Genomic DNA, 17324 nt, shown 5'->3' on the forward strand with positions numbered 1-17324 from the left:
CAGGGGGGGATTATGGGGAGAGGAGCCCCCCGTCCCTCCTCTTCCTCGCTCCTCCACCGCCGCCGTGTCTCGCCTGAGCTCGTCGGAAACTTTTGTGCAGCTGCTTTCGCGGGGGATGTTGGGGGGGTCCTGGCAAGGGCGGCCGGGTTGGGGCGGGGGGCAGCTGCCTGCAGTGGGGGAACGATGGGGTCCTCACCTTCGCCTGACGCCCCCCCCCGACCCCCTCCCATCCCACCCCCGGCCTCAGGGCCCCGCGGGGCGTTTCAAGAGCATCTGATTTCTTTGCTGCCCTCACGGCTGGGAGCTGGGGCGAGGGGTGGGGGCCAGATCCTGCCTTGTCCCCCACATCCCGGGGAAGGGGTCCCCGTGATCCCAGAGCCTGGGGGGGCTCCTGGGGGGCGGGGTGTGCTCTGCACCGGGCTGAGGTTGCTGGGGATTGTGGAGACTTGGGGGTCGCCCCCAGTGCGACGTGGGGCTCGGCCCCGTCTGCAGCGGGGTCCCTGCGAGCATCGTTCAGTACCCGGGGAAAAGGGGGGCACAGCGGCTCTTCATAGCGGGGGGGAGAGGGTTTGGGGCGGGGGGAGTTGTGCCTTTCCCCCGGCTGCTGGAGACAGGAGGGGCAGCGGGGTGCACAGGGTTGCTGCGGGGCAAAACGAGGTACATGGCTGAGGAGGGGGATGTGTGCATGAAGCCTCCGTGCTCCCGTGGGCTCACGGTGGCAGCCGCAGGGCCGGGATGGGGAGAGCCCGTCCGGGGCTACCGGACCCGGGGGTGAGAGCCGCACCGGGACAGCAACTGCGGTTTGTGCCTGACCCCCCCGCGAAACGCAGCCTCGGCTCCTTCCAATGACACGTTACTCTCCCCAGCGAGCCCGTCGCTGGCTCAGCTCTCGGCTCCAGAAGCGTCTCTGACATGGGGAGGGGGCCGTGGTCGTGCCTTTTGGGGGACCCCCGGGACTGATGTCTCCCCCCACCACCCCCCAGGTGTGCGACAGACCACAACTCAGACAACACGACGGCGATGCTGCAGGAGTGGCTGGGGGCTGTGGGGAAGGACTATCACTCTGTGGCCTGGAAGGTGCAGGAAGAGCCCAGGTGAGGCTGGGGAAGAGCTGGGATGGGGGGTGGGCTGCGAGGGGTTCCCAGCTGGGGGGGTCTGGCAGGAGGAGCCGGCAGTGATGCAGAGCTGGGCTCAGCCAGCACGAAGCAGTGTGTGCTGTTTGTGTGAGCAGGGTTAACCCCCTGCTTCCCCCCCAACTCTGCCCCCCCAGCTCCTACCCCGATGAGCTCGGGCCCAAGCACTGGAGTGACAAACGCTACGAAAACCTGATGAGGCTGAAGCAGGAGGCTCTGACCTACGCCAGGGAGCAGCGGGCAGATTACATCCTGGTAAGGGATATAGGGCACTTGGTGGGGTGGGAGCTGAGACGGGCGTCCCCATGTCTCCAAGGACCTGTGCTGTCCCCCCAGTTTGTGGACACCGACAGCATCCTGACCAACAACCAGACCCTCAAGTTTCTCATGGCACAGAACAAATCGGTGGTGGCCCCCATGCTGGATTCACAGACCTTCTACTCCAACTTTTGGTGTGGCATCACACCCCAGGTATGTCCCCAGAAAGGGCTGGGGAAGGGGACTCCCCCGTGGTGTAAGCACCCCTACCCCCACCCCCACCATGGAGGCATCATACCGGTGTGCTGCAGGGGTACTACCGCCGGACAGCCGACTACTTCCCCACCAAGAACCGGCAGCGGGTGGGCTGCTTCACTGTCCCCATGGTCTACGCCACCTTTCTGATCGACCTGCGGAAGGAGGAGTCCTCACGCTTGGCTTTCTACCCACCCCATCCCAACTACACCTGGGCCTTCGATGATATCATCGTCTTTGCCTACTCCTGCCAGGCAGCTGGTGAGGATTAGGGGTGGGGGGGCAGGGGTTGGATGTTTGGGGGGGCTGCAGTGCTCACCTGTCCCCCCTGGCAGGTGCGGAGGTGCAGGTGTGCAACGAGCAGCGCTTCGGCTACATCAACGTCCCTGTGAAGGCCCACCAGACCCTGGAGGATGAACACGCCAACTTTGTGCATCTCACGCTGGAGGCCATGGGTGAGCGGCCATGGGTGGTGGGTCCCAGAAGTGCCCCCCCCCCCCCCAGGGGTGATGGGGACCCAGTGCTGGTCCCTGGGGCAGGGCTGTCAGCCCTGGTTCCCAGCCAGGGTGAGCTGGGGTCCACCAAAGGGGTGTCTCTTCTCTCTGCAGTGGATGGCCCCCCCATGCAGCGCTCCAGGCACATCTCCCTCCTCCCCAGGCCACTCACAAAAATGGGCTTTGATGAAGTAAGTGTCCCCTCATCCACTCCTCTGGCCACATCAGTCCATGGCAAAACCTACCACAGGCTTTGGCTGAGACCCCTGTCCCACATCCTGCAGCAGCCAGGCAGGCTGTCCCCCCTCACTGTGACAACACGCCCCCTTGGTGGGGCTCTCCCCTTCCTCCCCAGATCTTCCTCATTAACCTGGTGCGGAGGCCGGACCGGCGCCAGCGGATGCTGGAGTCCCTGCGGGAGCTGGAGATCGCCCCACGGGTGGTGGATGCTGTGGATGGGAGGTGATCATGTGTGGGAGAGGCATCCCTGCTCTGCCAGCCCCCCCAGTGTGACCCTGGGCGGGGGGAATGGGGGTGGCTAGAGGTGACACCTTGCTGATGCAGCCCCTTATCTTGCAGCACCCTCAACAGCAGTGACATCAAGGTGCTGGGGGTGGACCTGCTGCCTGGGTACTACGACCCCTTCTCAGGCCGCACGCTCACCAAGGGCGAGGTTGGCTGCTTCCTCAGCCATTACAACATCTGGAAGGAGGTACGGGGCTGTGGGGGCCATGGGGTCCATAGGGGCCACCGGTATGGCAGAGGCACCTCTGACCATCACCAGGTCTCTGGAGGACCTGGGGAGGAGGCTGTCCTGTGGGGTGAGTGGATCCAGTGTGGTCCAGTATGGCCCAGCATGGTGCTGGGATGCATTTACACATTTGCCCCCTCCCCACAGATCGTGTCTCGGGGGCTGGAGCGGTCGGTGGTCTTCGAGGATGACGTGCGCTTCGAGGCTGCCTTCCCAGCGCGGCTGCAGCGGCTGATGGAGGAGCTGGAGGGGGTGCAGCAGGACTGGGACCTCATGTAGGTGCTGGGGCTGGGGGGTGTGTGGTGTGGGGGGGGTCCCTGGGGCTGGCTCTCACGGCTCACCAGCCACCCCACAGCTACCTGGGGAGGAAGCAGGTGAACGCGGAGGACGAGGAGCCTGTGGAAGGTGTGAGGAACCTGGTAGTAGCTGGCTACTCCTACTGGACACTGGCCTACGCCATCTCCCGCCGCGGGGCGCAGAAGCTGCTGGCTGCTGAGCCCCTCTCCAAAATGCTGCCGGTGGATGAGTTCCTGCCCATCATGTACGACAAGCACCCCAAGTAAGGAGCGGGGGGTGCAGGAGGGGTGCTGATGGGGTGGCATGGCCACACCAACGAGAGAGCATGTGTTTCTTCTCCACCATCATCATCCCACCCTCTCTGTCCATCCGTCCCGTCCCCGCCCCTCCCCGGCTTACTCATGCTGGAGGAAAACATCTGTAGCATGAGCTCATTCCCCACCAGCCGCTGCCTGGCCGCCAGCCGCTGGAAAATGGCCCTTTGCCAGCATGGGATGGGGGGATGGCGTGGGGACAGGGCTGGGGCTCGATGCTGGCCTCACGTGGGGGGCTTGGCCACATGGCAAGGGGGGAGCAGCCCCCTGTACCTTGAATCTGGGGGTATGTGGACCCCTGCCCCTGGTTGTGAGTTTTAGCCCAATCTTGGGGCACCTTCCTGACCCTCTCCCCGTGGCAGCAACATCAGCAAGGCTGTGTCTGGGGAGGGGGATGTAAGTTGGGGATGGGCAAGTGCTGATGGCTGGGTGTCCCTGGAGACAGGGGTAGGAAAATCAGTTAGATGGTGAAAGTGAGGGATTAGGAGGTAAAAGGGAGGCTGGAGGTGGGTGGAGGGGCAGGTTAGTGCTCTGAATGTGAACCAGGAGCAGCAGGGAGGTCCAGGCCCCTGGGACCAGCTGGGGCCAGGCCAGTGAGATGCTGTATCAGAGACCCCCTCAGCACCAGGACCTGCCCCATGCCACCAAGGCTGGTGGGGAGAGATGGGTCCTGTTCCCTCCACAGTCTTTTCCCAGCCAGGCTCTGCAGGCAGCAGTGCCATAGGACTGTCCCCCAGCTCAGCTGCCTTCCCCAGACCCCCGTCCCCAGTTCACCAATTTCTCCTCCTGGGTCTGCTCCCCTTTCCCCAGCGAGGATTACAAGCAGCACTTCGCTCCCCGGGACTTGCTGGTGTTTTCGGCTCACCCCCTCCTGGTTTATCCCACCCACTACGCTGGGGACAGCAACTGGCTGAGCGACACAGAGACCTCCACCATCTGGGATGATGACAACAGGAAGACTGACTGGGCTGGCTCGCAGAAGACCCTGAGGGACTCACGGGGTGCTGCCGGCCACCTCCGCTCCACCGGCCGCGATGAGCTCTGAGGGTGAGTGAAGCCGTGGGACCCACACCTGTGGGCACAGGGACAGGGGACAGTGTGGCTGGGAAGCATCTCCCTGTGAGTGTGGTGTTTAGATGTGTCCCAGCTGCCTGGTTGCTTTTTGCTGGGCTACTGCAGCTCTCCCCATCGGCATCAAAGCATCAGGAAATGGAGATGAGACCTTCCCTTCCAGGGAGGAAAAGGGATGGAGACACAGATGTCCCTTCCAGCCTAGTACAGCCCCATGTGGGACCAGGAGACCAGGTTCTGCTGCTCCCTGAGTCCGTGCTGCTCCCCAGCCCCTCAAGCAAGGAAGGAACAATGCTCCTTCACCTCCTGCCAAAGTCACTCTTTGCTGGGAGCATCTTGCAGGGGAACATTTCACCCTGGATCTGTTCACTGCCCCCCAAGCTGGGTCTCCCTGGGGCTGTGTTCAGGCAGGGCAGCCGTGCTGGCAGGCGAGCTCCCGCACCCGCTGGGCCCCTGGGCAGCACCACCACGGGCAGACATTCCCTGTCAGAGGCTGCTTGTGCTGGCAGCAGAACCTCCCAGGAGCAGCCAGGCTGGGGGAGGCTGGAAAACAGCCCTTTACTGGAGGCGTGAACGTGCTGGGGCCACCTCTGCCCTGACCGCTCGTGTTTGCACCCTGGTCTCCTAGGGACAAGGGACTGTGACCCAGCTGGGAGCACCGTGGGCCAGCAGCCACGATCCTTGATGCTTGAGAGACACAGCTGCCCTGGCTGGATCCCCCTGGGGTCCTTGGAATCGGCACATGGTGACAGCAGGATTTGACCCCCGGGCTCCTGGTGAGCCCTCTCCCTGCCAGGCAGAGGGACGGGGGGAGCGCTGTGCTCCATCTCTGCTGGAGACGTGTCCAGGACTGCCCTGAGCAACGCCAACTCCATCACACCCCACCAGTCTGGACTGGGCCAGGGGCTGGCTGCTGCGGTGGCACACTTGGCCTCCTGCCATTGACCAGGTTTGTCCCTCGCCGGTGCCGTGCCTGGCTGAAGCCCAGGGAGGATTAAAGCAGACTGTGTGCGAGCTGACGTGCCGAATGCTGGCTCTGACGGGTGCTGGTGCTCCATGGAACGTCCCCAGGGCGTACCCCGCTGGGGTTGCTAGCTTTGGAGCTGGGCTGGGGAGGGTCTCTGGTGGTTCCTCCAGCTGGGGATTGCTTTGGGAATGAAATCTGTAATGGGGAAAGGGTGGGAGACAGCTCTCCCTTGGGATCCGGGGGTGAAAAGGTGGGCAGCACGTCCACCAAGTTTGGCTCTCAGCAGGAATGCTGATGGAAATTATTTCATTCGTTGGCACCGTGTTCTCAGCAGAGGGTTTGGCCTTGGGGCTGGAAACCCACCACCAGCCAGCACGAGCAGCGAGATGTGCAGCAGAGTCCTGCTGGGCCCTGGCAGCTGTCACCTCCATGGCCAGCTCTGGAGCACAGTGTTTGTTCCCGAGAGCCCCGGCTGGGTTGGTGCTGAACCTCAGCTCCTCAGCAGCGTGACCTTTGGTTGGAACTGGATTTATTTATCTTTCTTTCTGGGGTGGAGGAGCAACTTCCTTAAAAACCCTGCAGCTGGCTCTGGTCTGGGTGAGCTGGGGAGATGGAGACCCCCTCCCAGGACCCCAGACCTGCCCTTTCTCCAGCCCTGCCTGGCAGCCGGCTGCCCCCTTTGGCCCTGGAGCTGCTGCTGGGTTAGTCCTGGGACAACAGGTTGCTACCTTCACCCAAGGTTTGGGGGGGGGCTGCACCCCTCTTCTCCCCACAGCCTGATGAAGGTGATGGAGCAGTGGGTAGAAGCCTCGTCAGCTAAAGAGGTCTGAGACCATCGAGTGCTCCAGGGGCAGGATGAACAGCTACAGCTGAAGGAGAACACCCAGCTCTGGAAGACGACACAGGACCTGAAGATCTGAGTGGACGTACTGGAGGACAGGGAGGAGGAGATGGCCAAGTGCAGGGTCTGTGACCTGAGGGTCCCAGCCAGTACAGCCACAGGTGACAAGCAGGGTGGAGAGGTGACAGCAGACTGGGGACACCTTTGCTTCCCCACCTGGCCGCAGGGGGCCATGGTGCTATGGGAGGAGCTGAGGAGCTGGGGACTGAGTGGAGGAAGGTCTGGAGCTGAGGAGGAAGGAAGCTGCAGCAGCACTGTGCTACACCTGCCCCAGCAAGGGCCCAGGCACTTGTTTCAGAGCCTCCTGCGATGCAAGCAGGGAGCTGCCCGTGCTTGCAGCCATGCTTGCAGGGCACACAGCTGACGGGGCATGCTGGCAGAGCACAGGGCATTTGGGAAGCTGCAGTGGCAGTGGTGGGGAGACACTGGTTCTTGGGCTGCCCTCTCTACCATGAGACCAGTGCTGGGTCTGGGAGGAGCCAGAACTCCTCCAGCTCTTGGAAACTTCAGTGCTTTGGTTTAAAACCGTCTACTCAAAACCCTGCTGCAGCTCCATGGGAGCTCGGTGGTGTGTGCTGCCTACGGTTTCCCAACACAGAGTAGTTTCGGACCCTGTGGCAGTTGCTCCTGTCATTCCCCACTTCCCACTGGAAGCTTCCCTCCAGCCTGGGCTGGTGGAACAGGGATGGGAATACAGACTTGAGCTGCAGAGCCAGAGACTGTCCGAGTTCAGCCAGCGGAGTGAGGGAGAGAGGCAGGAGCAGGGAGAGCCAGGGTTTATTTCATGTCTGTGCCAAACAGCCCATGAAGCCACTGCTGAGGTTTGAGCACAACACAAGCTGTCCAGGTCTGTGTGGGGACAGACGGGGCTGCCCCAGCACTGTCCAGGCTCCCTGGCAAGGCCAGCTCTGCTCTGCACCATGGTCACCTCAGAGAGGCCACAGCACATTGTCCATCAGCCACACAGGTCCCCAGGGGTTGGGGTCAGCCCCTGTCCCCTGTCCCCTCTGCGGGTGCTCTTCTCTGCAGGATGTGCTCTAGCAGGCAGGTCACTGCCTGGGCCAGGACCTGCTCCAGCGTTTCCTGCTCCCCGGTGCTGAACGAAGCCAGGACATAGCTGGACACGGACACTTCACCCGCTGGACGCCCGATGCCAACCCTGAGCCGGGTCATCTCCTGGGGAAGAAGCAGAGCTGGAGGAGCTTCACCTCAGGCACCTGGCTGAGGGCTGGGGCAAGGGGATAGAGCTACGAGTGGGGCTGGAGGGGTGAGGGAGCAGCCCTTCATGTTTTCCAGGTGGTTTTGAGTGCTTGTTCCAAGAAACATGATTTTGGAAGAGAATGTTGCTGGGCTGTGCTGAGACCCTGGGCTCCTGCCAGGCCTGGCAGAGCAGCTCGAGCTAATTGTTTCCATGTCCTCCACGGCGGCCAGGCTGAGATCAGCCCTCAGGGAAGGAGAAAAGGGGGGAGAGAAAAGGGAGCAGGGGCTTGTCTGAGGGGAATCAGAAGAACAGGAGTGGGGGGACAGCAAGCCATGCACTGGGGTGGTGGCAGGATTTATCCCCTTCCACTGAGGCTCACTCACATTAGAGTGCAAAGCGCTGATGCAGGATCGGACCCCGTTGTGTCCCCTTGGGAGAGAAGGAGAATACCCAGAGTTAGGCTGCAAGAGACACCTTCTACCCCTACAGCATGGTTTTGGGGTCTCTCACTGCAGGGACTTGGAGATATAATACCAGCCAGGGGCTGGAGTCCCCATGCCCTGGCTCTGCAGGAACATCCAGCCCCTGGGGCTGAGCACAGCTGGTCAGGGAGGATGAGGGAAGCCAGGCTGGGACCGCACGTTTCGTGTCTCAGCTCTCACTGCAGGTGGTACACATGTGGCCAAGTGCCATGGCCCAGTACCATCCCTGCTCCAACCCCCAGGGGAAGATCTCCTAGGTTAAATGACCCAGGAGCTGGTGCTTGGGCAGGCGCAATGGAGGCCATGTGCTATAAAAAGCCCGTGTGGTGCAGCCAAGGGCCTGGATCCAGCCCACAGCCACTTCCACGAGGCTCCGTGCCCTTCCTGCCAGAGCAGGAACTGGGATGCTGCCCAGCCAGCCACTGGCTCTGCTGCTGGGATCGGACGGTGGGATGGATGGATGGATGGATGGATGGATGGATGGATGGATGGATGGATGGATGTGCCTGTAAGGGGCAGGGCAAGGCCCCCAGCCACCTCCCTCAACCAGAGCACTGGGGTCAAGCCGTACCTTGCGCTGCCGCCCAGCTTGATCGCCACCTGGCCCAGGGCCTTGTCCAGGTCATCATGAACCAGGTAAATGTCTTCTGGGCGGAGGTTGTAGATCTCAGCTTTGGAGGCAGAGATAGAACCCAAGATTTACAGACAGACAGACATACAACCCGAATTCACCAGGCCCTAGCACTGCAGGGCTGGGCAGGGGACAGCCGGGCTGTCAGACCGAGCCGCTCACCGGCACTGGCGACGCTGAGCCCGTTGAGGTTCATGAGCCTTCGTGGCTTGAGCAGCACCAGGTCCAGGCCGTGGGTCGTGGCCAGCGCCACATCGGCGCAGCACTGCCGGTCCGCTCGCCATCCACCAGCCACCGCCAGCCGCCAGGCCAGCCGGTCCAGCACCGCCATGCCCACGCTGTGCCGTGTGCCCCGCAGCCCGTAGTTGCCCAGGCCGGCCACCTGCCCGTCGGGCTGTCATCAAGCCCCTCCACAGACCTGAGCCCTGCCCGGCACCGCTCCCCCTCAGCCCCCATCCCCCGGTGTGGCCCCGGTCCCCCCCGGTGCTTCCCCTCACCGCTCCGGTCCGCCTGACACCCTCAGCCCGTTCCCTCGGTGCTGCTCCCCACAGCCCCGGTGCCCCGTCCCTCCCGTGCTGCCCGCCACAGCCCCAATCCCCCCGACCCCTCGGTGTGCCCATTCCCCCGGTGCCGCCATCCCCCGGTGCTGCCCGTCAGAGCCCTGGAGCCCTCGTCTCCCCGCTCCCCCGGTGCTGCTTCTCCCAGCCCCGGTCCGCCTGATACCCACAGCCCCGATCCCCCCCGTGCCCCCGGTGCTGCCCCCGACGGCCCCGCTCCCCCAGTGCCCGTTCTCCCGGTGCTGCCCCTCACAGCCTCGGTGCTCCCTGTCCCCGCTCCCCCGGTCCCTGGTCCCCCGATCCCCCGGTCCCCGCTCCCTCGGTCCCCGGTCCCCCGGTCCCTGGTCCCCCGGTCCCCGCTCCCCCCGTGTTCCCCTCCCGGCCCCGCCCCGCCGGTCGCACCATGACGCGAGGCCCCGCCCGGCTGACGAGGGGTCGCACGCGCCCCAGCAGCTCCGCCGCCAGCATCGCGCCGCTTGCGCCTTTACCCGTGACGTCACCCCCGCGTGCCGCCAGCCACCCCGGTTGCCGCCTCCTCGCCGCCATCTTTCTTACGGGCAGCGCCGCCATCTTGCTTGCGGGCGCAGGGCGGGCCCGGGGCGGAGGCGTGGGGCGGGCTGCGCTCCTCCCAGGCGGGGGCCGTGCCCGGGGGATGGCGGGGCGGGCGCTCCTTCACCTTCCTCTAGCTGCTCGCCATCCTCGGGTGGCTCTTAGCCCTGTCAGTGGGGCAGAGCTTCCCTCACTACGGCTGCGTGACGTCTCCCGGTCCGCTCACGTCACTGGGCTCCGCTCACGGCTCTTTTCGTCCCCGCAGGTGGCAGAACGAACGGGACGTCGGTGGCCGGTGGAAGCCGCTGCCTGCTGATTGAAAGCCAGCCGCCTGGGTCTGCGGAGGGCAGCGGGTCCCTGGAGAGCCGGGGCTGCACCAGGCTGGGAGCCAGAGCGAGGAGGCAGCGTCGTCACGGCTGGCAGCATCATCGTGGCAGCATCTTCATGGCTGGCTCTTGCTCTGGCATCTGCCTCCAGGGTGCTGCTAACCTCTCTCCCGGCTGATGTGGGGCAGTTTAACCAGGGCTGAGGGTTGCTGTTGGTGCAGCAGAGCTGTATGAACAGCAGGCAGAGGCCGTCCTGCCGGTGACTGCAGCTTTGGGAAGGTGCTCAGGCTGGTGCCTGCGCAGGAGCAGCTCTGCCCAGCTCAGCCCTTATTTCTGGCCTGCAGTTCAGCCAGCGGTCCCTACCCACTGCAGCCCTGGCCTGGGGCAAGGTTGACAGGGCTTCCCTTCAGGGCTGATGTCTGCTTGGCTGGGAGCTCTGCTGTGAAGCCCTGAGGCCCCACAGGCTGAATTCTTTACCCTCATGTAAGTGAGAGTATCACCATGGCTGGTGGGTCCTATTGGCCCCTGACCCCTCTTGTCTCTGTCCCCGTGTCACAGGGAGACGCTTGTCTGACAGCTCAAGGGCTTTGGTGCAGCCTGAGAGAAGTTAGCCAGGGCAAGGGAGGTGGGGGACCTGAAGGCTCCCTCCCCGCAGCCGGCACTCACCTGCAGCACCTGTGCTGTGCATTGCTACACCCTGGGCTAATGTGAAGAGGCTGTGATGCTTCTTGGAGAGGCTCTGCAGGACAAGAGAAGGGAGAAGGGCTTCTATGTCAACAGAGGAGGCAAGCAGCCAGGCTGGGGATTGCAGCTGCAGTGTCAGACAGCAGCAATCAGGCATTGAGCCTGTGCAGGGGAAGGAAGGCCCTGCGCTAGGCAGCCGTGACTGAAACGGGCAGTACAACCCCTGGGCTCTCCCTCGGTCCTGACCCCGGTTCCCAGCTGTGCCTGCTGGGATGCATCAGCAGCAGGGAGAGGTACCAGGAGCTGGGATTTCCCACTGGTGGTTTGGCTCCCTCCCTGCACAGCCTGTCCTGAGGGCATGGCTGGGAACAGCTTCTCTCTTCCATACTGGCCCGCATCTCCTGCCTGGCAAGCCTGGCTCTCTGTGCCTGAGCCACTGGGCAGGTCTCTTTCCTCCTTATTTCAATTTTCCTGTTTTCTTCAACCCTGATGGCAGAAGCCTTCCTATATCCAGCTGCAATAAGGGGAACATGTCTAGGCTGGGCAATGGCCAGGACAGGGGTGTGCCCCCATCAGTGTGGGTTTTGTCTGAAGTGAACCCCAGGCTCTCTGTTGGGACAGGTCCTGCTGGGGCTGGTGGGGTCTCTGCTGGTGGCACAAGGTGGATGTTTGGCTGCACCGGTGGAAACCCTGCAGCTCAAAGCTCACCATGAGGGAGAGTTTTCCCATGGAGGAGACCCAGGTCTCACCTTGCTGCCACTGCAGATCCTTTCCCTTGTATGCTCTTTCCAGGAAAGACTGTCTGTGCAGCCCCAAGGAGCGAGACTGGCTGCCTTGCCCAAGAAACCTTGGAGAAAGTGCTGCAGAGGCCCCAGAACTCACCGTTTTGGTTGATGTTGCTTAGTGTGACAGCAGCAACAGGTATGTGCTGGGGGTAGTTTGTTGTGGATGCTTGCCCACTAGTGCTGCCCACTCCAAAGGGGTCTTGCTCAAACCTGAGTGCGAGGGCTTTGTTTGCCCTGGAGCACAGCAGCACGCTTCAGAGCTCACTGCTGAAGGACTCGTGCTGGCAAAGGTGGGCTTGCCCCTTTCTGTTCCTGAAAGGTGATGGTGGGCTGCTGCATCTCTACGTACACTTGGCCTGGGAACCTTGTTCCAAGCAAGTGACTCAGGTGAGCAAGCCCAGGGTGCAGCAGCAAGGGCTGCAGGCTTGGACCTCACACCAGCGTGCAGAGTGGCAGCAATAGCTCCTGCAGAAGAGGCCAGGCTGCTGCTGCGCCTGCCTGGCACCCCACCTCGGCCCCCAGCTCCCCACACACAGCAGTCATGGGGCAGGCTTCAGAAAACCACTCTCTGGGAAGGTGACATAGCTCCCACACCCTGCTGTGCTGGCACTAGCCCTGTGAACTTGGCCTTGGGACCCAGAGATGTGCTCTGCACCAGGGCAAAAGCGTTGCTGGGGCAGAGAGACCCAGTGGCCTTCCCAGACCTACACTGGCTTCTCTGCACAGGACATCTGGCCCTGCTACTGCCATTTCACCTCCTCCCCAAGGAAAGGCTGCTGTCTTCTTTCCAGTTACCTAATTGGAGAACATCAGCTCCGTGCTACTAAATCCCTTGAGTCCCATCACACCAGGCAGCTGTTCCCATGGAACTGGAAATCTCCCAAGTCCATCTGCACTAGCAGCAGTCAGGGACACAAGTAACAGACTGGCCTCTGTCTTGGCAAGGTTGGGGTTTTTTTTCATAAATGATTTATTTTAAAATGATAAACATGTAACAGTCTTGGAAGGGGCACAATTTTTGGGTCTGCCTGTGGTACAGCTCCTGGGCAGCATTTGGGTGGTGCTTAAAAACCCAAAGCTCTAGCCCTGGAGCTGGACTTGTCCCAAGCACTCACAGCTCATCTCAGCATGGGGCCTGAGCAGAGTATCAGGAGCTTTGGGAAGCGTCCCTGCACCCATCCCACAGGCAGTTTGTTTCCTCAGAGTGACCCCTTCTGGTTCCTCTGACCTGCTCTACCACAACTTGACTGCACAGAGATTAAAAACTGGGCAAAGGCCGGTGGTGCTGTGAGCCCCATGCTTGGCAGCATGGAGCACTAATCTTCTCTAATTGTCCCCAGGTCCCCTGCTGTGATGCTTCCCAGAAACCAAACACTTGCTGGCTCAGCCACAGCCTGCAGGGTCTGACCATCAGAAGGACCTACAACAGGCTCACACAGCACCAACTCTCAGCCTGCCAGAGAAACCATCACAGAACTTTCAAAACCATTAGTGGCACCACGGGCTCCCTTGGAGGTAGGAATGAAATTTTTCACAGCTCACAGAAGAAGTGAGGAGTCTTTTCTTGTTCTTCTTCTTGTTTTCCTAGTTTGCTGCAGGGGAAATCCATGGCACCTTAGGGGAAAGATGGACAAGGGGGTGGCAGAAGGCACGTGGCTCTTGGAGATCAGGTGTTGGCATCTCCCAGATTACACTGCTCCACGCTTGTTGAGTGAAGCTGGTCCCTACCAGCACCTATTCACTGTGAGAGGAGGCTGGAAAGATGTTGGTTATAAAACTTCCTTGGTGTTCACAGGTCAGCACCACAGTAGTCAGCACCAGTGCTGTCATGTCGTACCAGGGAGCTGAGGCACAGCCAGGTATAAAAAGGGTTGTTTTTTAAAAAAAACATGTTAAAATGCTATAGGAAAGAAATATTCTTGTATGGGCTCAGAATCTTGGCCAGGAGAGGGGAGAGCTGCAGGTGAGTGCTGTTGATGGGGTAAGAAACCTCCCTGAGGCTGCAGTCCGTGTTGGTATCTTCCCCTCATCATCACAGATGTCTTGGGTGGTGGGCTGGGCTGGTCATATCCACCCTCACCTGGCTAAAAGGTAAGTCATAAAGTGCTTTAAATCACATATGCTTGGTCCCACAGCTGCATCCTGCAGCGGCTTCCTTGGGGCTGCAGAGGCAAGTTCAGCAGGAGAACGCTTGCGCTGCCAAGAGGGAACATGGACAGCAGCTCCTGCTGCTTATCTCACCAGCCCTGGGCTCTGCTGCTTTACAGAGCCAGACACATCCCCCGTGGATCTGAGCAAGGCCCTGGCCAGTGGCTACAAGAAAAAACTGATCCGAGAGGCCACCGTTTTGCAGCCTGTTGATGAGAAGATTTTCTCCTCTTCTGGGAAGTAGGGGATGCTGTCAGCCACCTCCTGGGCAACGTCCGGGCGGACCGCGAGGTCCTGCTGGATGAGTTCGCTGACCACGCACTGCTGGACGTGGTGGCGCCTCAACGGGAGGAAGGGCACAACGAAATCAATAAGGTGCTCGTTGATGATCCCAGATTTCCAGAATCCACCTGATAAAAGCAAAGGAAGAGGCAGGTTTTACCTTCAGAGAGTCTGTGCGGTCCCTGAAATTCAAAGAGCTGCTTTGTGTGTGGCCAAAGTACTCAGCTGTGGACAGAGCTGCTCCAGTTTTGTACAAGAAGATGAACCCAGCAGTTGTCACCCTTCTTCCCCACCCCCAATGGATTTGTTCTCCAGAAATAAGGGGGTTTAGCTTAGTTTCTCCAGAAATAGGGGGTGACAAGGACAAAGCAAGGAGAACCAGACAGGGAGTGGGGATCAATGTGTCTCGGTGCCTTCCCATTGAGTGTGCCGTCCTGCTTGCCATCCCCAAGTATGGATACACCTTGTCAACACAGAACTTTGGTACATGTGGCAACAGGCCACTGCTGGCTTGGAAGGCCAGACTACTCCTCCCCTTTGCCAGGAAACCTCAAGAGGATCACAGTTCCCTTCCCTCAATATACCCATATCGCTTTCTGGCTGCCTGGAACAGGCCTGGCTCCCTCTGCTGAGCTCTGACCCCATGGGAAGGGCTCTGCTGCACGGACTCACTCTGAGGGTTTTCAAACACAGCTTTGGAGATGGCTGGTTCCAGGTCCTGCAGGCTGATCTCCTCCCGGTCCTTGCGTGCACGCCAGAAATCCAGCGTCATTGCGTTGATCTGCTCCCCTCCTGCGTTGCTGCACAAGGAGGAGATGTTTATTCAGGGTGTATCTGGGAAAAGGGCATTGCACAACAGAGGTGGCACCTGACATCCCCCAGCCTGTGTAAGCACAAGCTGGGATCTCCTAGCTGCCTGGCCTAAAATGACTCCTGTAAAGACACCCAGAAGGGACGGGAGAGCTTTGTCAGGCACTCTGGGTCTGTCTATTCACCATGAAATCGTGTCTCCTGGTATTTGTAGAGGCTGAAGGCTTGAAGAAGGAAAAGCAGAACAAGTGTGTGCTCTGAAGTAGGTCTCACCTCAGCCCAGATGAGAAGTGGTGTGCTGGAAGCCCCCCAAGACGCCACGGAGAGGTCTCCCTCACCTTATGAAGACGAAGATCGCTTTGCGGTAGTTGGTCCCGTACACAACCCACGAGGGTCCCAGGAACGGCATGAGCACGTCGATCAGGCCTGGGTGCATCTTGTCCATCTCATCAAAGAGAAAGGCTGATCGTCCACAGTTGGTCAAGTTCCCTTGGATCCAGCGCTTCAGGTTTTCCTAGGAAAAAACACCCACCAAGCTGTAAAGCAGCGAGATACCAGGGGTGGTGAGGGAGGCTGGAGCTGCCCCAGAGCAAAGCCTGAGGACTGAGCTCAGTTGGAGCTGAAGGTGCTGAAAGCACCTTGTCCCTGCACCTACTAGGAGCAGGAACAGCCAGAACAACTCCTTTATTCTGGGTTTGGCACAGTGGCTGTTACTGGCTTCGCTGGAGATCCTTTATTACAGATTTAAAGAAGGAGGCAGCAAACTAAAGCTGGGGATTCAGACTCCCACAGCTCCCTGTGTTCCTCTTCACAGTTCCTAGCTACCTAGTGCTTTCTGCCACCTCCTGTCCCCGTGCAGAAACATGTGCCTGCACTGACCCAGAAGAGCTCTGGCTCTTTACCACGACTGGAGCTACTTTAGTGTAGGAGCTGACCCACACGAAATCACTCCTGTCACCCAGGGACCTGTATTGAAGCACTTCCCTTTTACCTCTGTGACAGCATTTCTTCTAAGGACAAAATGCAACTAATAACAAACTCCAGCCACCCAGAAAGCAAAAAGCCCAGGGATGCTGATTCCCCACCCTGCTGAGGGTTTGGCAGATAACCTCCCCGTTTTGATCTTGTCCCTGCCTCAGCTTTAAGAGACAGAGCAGCACAGTTAGAGAGTCTAAAGCTGGCTGCTCAGGAGCTGCTTGCTGCAACGGGGAGGGGATTACAGGCCTAGCAATACACAGGTTTTCCCAGCCATCAAGCTGTTTGGAAAGCAGTGGGAGAACTTCAGTGCCTCTGATCTAAGCACTCCTGTTTGTGTGATCAGGGTGAGGGCTGCTGCGGGGAAGACAGAAATGGTACCAGTGCCAGAGCGTTATCGGTGACTAGTGGATCCTTCAGCCAGTGTGTGGAGCCACTCTGCCGTGTCTGCTGTCAGGGTAAAACCGAGCTTGTACTCCAACTTGACTTCGGGAAACAGCCTGAACGTGCATGTACTGAGGATCGAGAGAGACGTGACTGCAGGAAACCGCAACGCGCTGCGGGGCATCATCCCTCACCTTGTACTGCTCTATCCGCTCCGCGTGGGGAAAGTGCACGATGGGGGAGAAGTGGTGAACGTAGGGGCTCTGCAGCCCACCCGGGAAGAGGTATCTGACCAGCATGGAGCTCACGTAGGTTTTGCCTGTTCCCGTCGAGCCGTGGAAGGACATGACGAGGGGCTTCGCAGGACTCGGGTTCTCCAGGAACTCCCTCACTCCCTTCACCACCTGCTGCCTCACCAGGGGCTGCCCCACCAGATTCATGGCCAGGTCACACTCCAGACCTGAAGAACATTCGCCCGCTGCAGCCTGGCACAGCTCCAGCCCCGCACCGCGCCCGCAACACCGCGCCGGTCCCGCCTCTGGGGCGGCTTCCTCGGGCCCTGCCAGCCAGCCCACCCCGGACAACGGGCCCGCCGCCCGGCCCTGCCCCTCCGCGGCGTGGGGAGCCCGGGAGCCGCCTCTTCGCCCCCCGCACCCCCTCCTGGCCGCCGGAACCCCGCCGCCTGCCCGGCCCCCCCCCCCGGGCCACCCCGCACCTCGGGGCCCGCCGCTCGCTGGCAGCCCGCCCCTCACCCCCCACCCCGGGCCGCCGCCCCAGCTGACCGCGCAGGTCGGGCTCGAAGCCGCACTCGCAGTCCGTCGAGAAGCCGCAGCGCAGCGCCCGCAGGTCCCAGGAGGCGGCGGCGGCAGCGGGGCGGGCGGCGGCCGCCAGCAGCAGCGCTGTGGCCAGCGCCGCCGCTCCGGGCCCCATGGCGGCCGCCCGCTCCACGCCGCTCCGCTGCGGCGCCGCCCGCACTACAGCTCCCGGCGTGCCCCGCGGTGGCGGGGCCACGGGAGAGGGCGGGGCTACGAGAAGGACTAGTCCAATGAGAAGGGGCGGGCTGTGTGTT

General features: G+C 61.2%; 3 protein-coding genes across 4 annotated transcripts; 1 reads left to right on the top strand and 2 right to left on the bottom strand.

The window, feature by feature from the left end:
• The first annotated feature begins 993 nt into the window (after positions 1-993).
• CERCAM (cerebral endothelial cell adhesion molecule) lies at positions 994-5531 on the top strand. 2 transcript variants are annotated; one of them, XM_084272623.1, is made up of 12 exons: positions 994-1094; positions 1271-1388; positions 1470-1604; positions 1703-1907; positions 1982-2101; positions 2255-2331; positions 2496-2602; positions 2720-2852; positions 3039-3166; positions 3247-3450; positions 4313-4549; positions 5202-5531. In XM_084272623.1, exons 1-11 carry the CDS (start codon positions 1021-1023, stop codon positions 4545-4547), a joined length of 1536 nt encoding a protein of 511 aa, XP_084128749.1. In that variant the 5' UTR covers positions 994-1020; the 3' UTR covers positions 4548-4549; positions 5202-5531. The 2 variants fall into 2 exon arrangements, with proteins under 2 accessions (XP_084128749.1, XP_084128748.1); XM_084272622.1 differs by having other exon boundaries at positions 1982-2331.
• A 1671-nt stretch (positions 5532-7202) lies between these two features.
• Positions 7203-9792, bottom strand: PTRH1 (peptidyl-tRNA hydrolase 1 homolog). The gene is made up of 5 exons (XM_084272481.1): positions 9715-9792; positions 8918-9137; positions 8696-8795; positions 8026-8071; positions 7203-7617 (listed from the first exon to the last, which is right to left on the bottom strand). The coding sequence occupies exons 1-5, from the start codon at positions 9778-9780 to the stop codon at positions 7426-7428; spliced, it is 624 nt and encodes a 207-aa protein (XP_084128607.1). The 5' UTR covers positions 9781-9792; the 3' UTR covers positions 7203-7425.
• A 2809-nt stretch (positions 9793-12601) lies between these two features.
• On the bottom strand, positions 12602-17185 carry TOR2A (torsin family 2 member A; the record flags this gene model as incomplete). Its single annotated transcript, XM_084272604.1, has 5 exons — positions 12602-14214; positions 14759-14886; positions 15235-15410; positions 16450-16715; positions 17038-17185. 5 exons carry the CDS (start codon positions 17183-17185, stop codon positions 13970-13972), a joined length of 963 nt encoding a protein of 320 aa, XP_084128730.1. The 3' UTR covers positions 12602-13969.
• Positions 17186-17324: the final 139 nt, after the last annotated feature.

This window comes from Gallinula chloropus (assembly GCF_964237585.1).
Source record: "Gallinula chloropus genome assembly, chromosome: 18".
Lineage (NCBI taxonomy): Eukaryota > Metazoa > Chordata > Aves > Gruiformes > Rallidae > Gallinula > Gallinula chloropus.

Excerpts from the sequence above, each read along its gene's own strand:
- PTRH1 (XM_084272481.1), bottom strand. The coding sequence starts at position 9,780 with ATGCTGGCGGCGGAGCTGCTGGGGCGCGTGCGACCCCTCGTCAGCCGG. Across the intron at positions 8,072-8,695 it reads AAGCTGGGCGGCAGCGCAAG|GGGACACAACGGGGTCCGAT; the intron begins GTACGGCTTGAC and ends TTCTCTCCCAAG. Across the intron at positions 7,618-8,025 it reads TCAGCGCTTTGCACTCTAAT|GAGATGACCCGGCTCAGGGT; the intron begins GTGAGTGAGCCT and ends CTTCTTCCCCAG.
- CERCAM (XM_084272622.1), top strand. The coding sequence starts at position 1,021 with ATGCTGCAGGAGTGGCTGGGGGCTGTGGGGAAGGACTATCACTCTGTG. Across the intron at positions 1,605-1,702 it reads GGTGTGGCATCACACCCCAG|GGGTACTACCGCCGGACAGC; the intron begins GTATGTCCCCAG and ends GGTGTGCTGCAG. Across the intron at positions 1,908-1,981 it reads CTACTCCTGCCAGGCAGCTG|GTGCGGAGGTGCAGGTGTGC; the intron begins GTGAGGATTAGG and ends CCCCCCTGGCAG.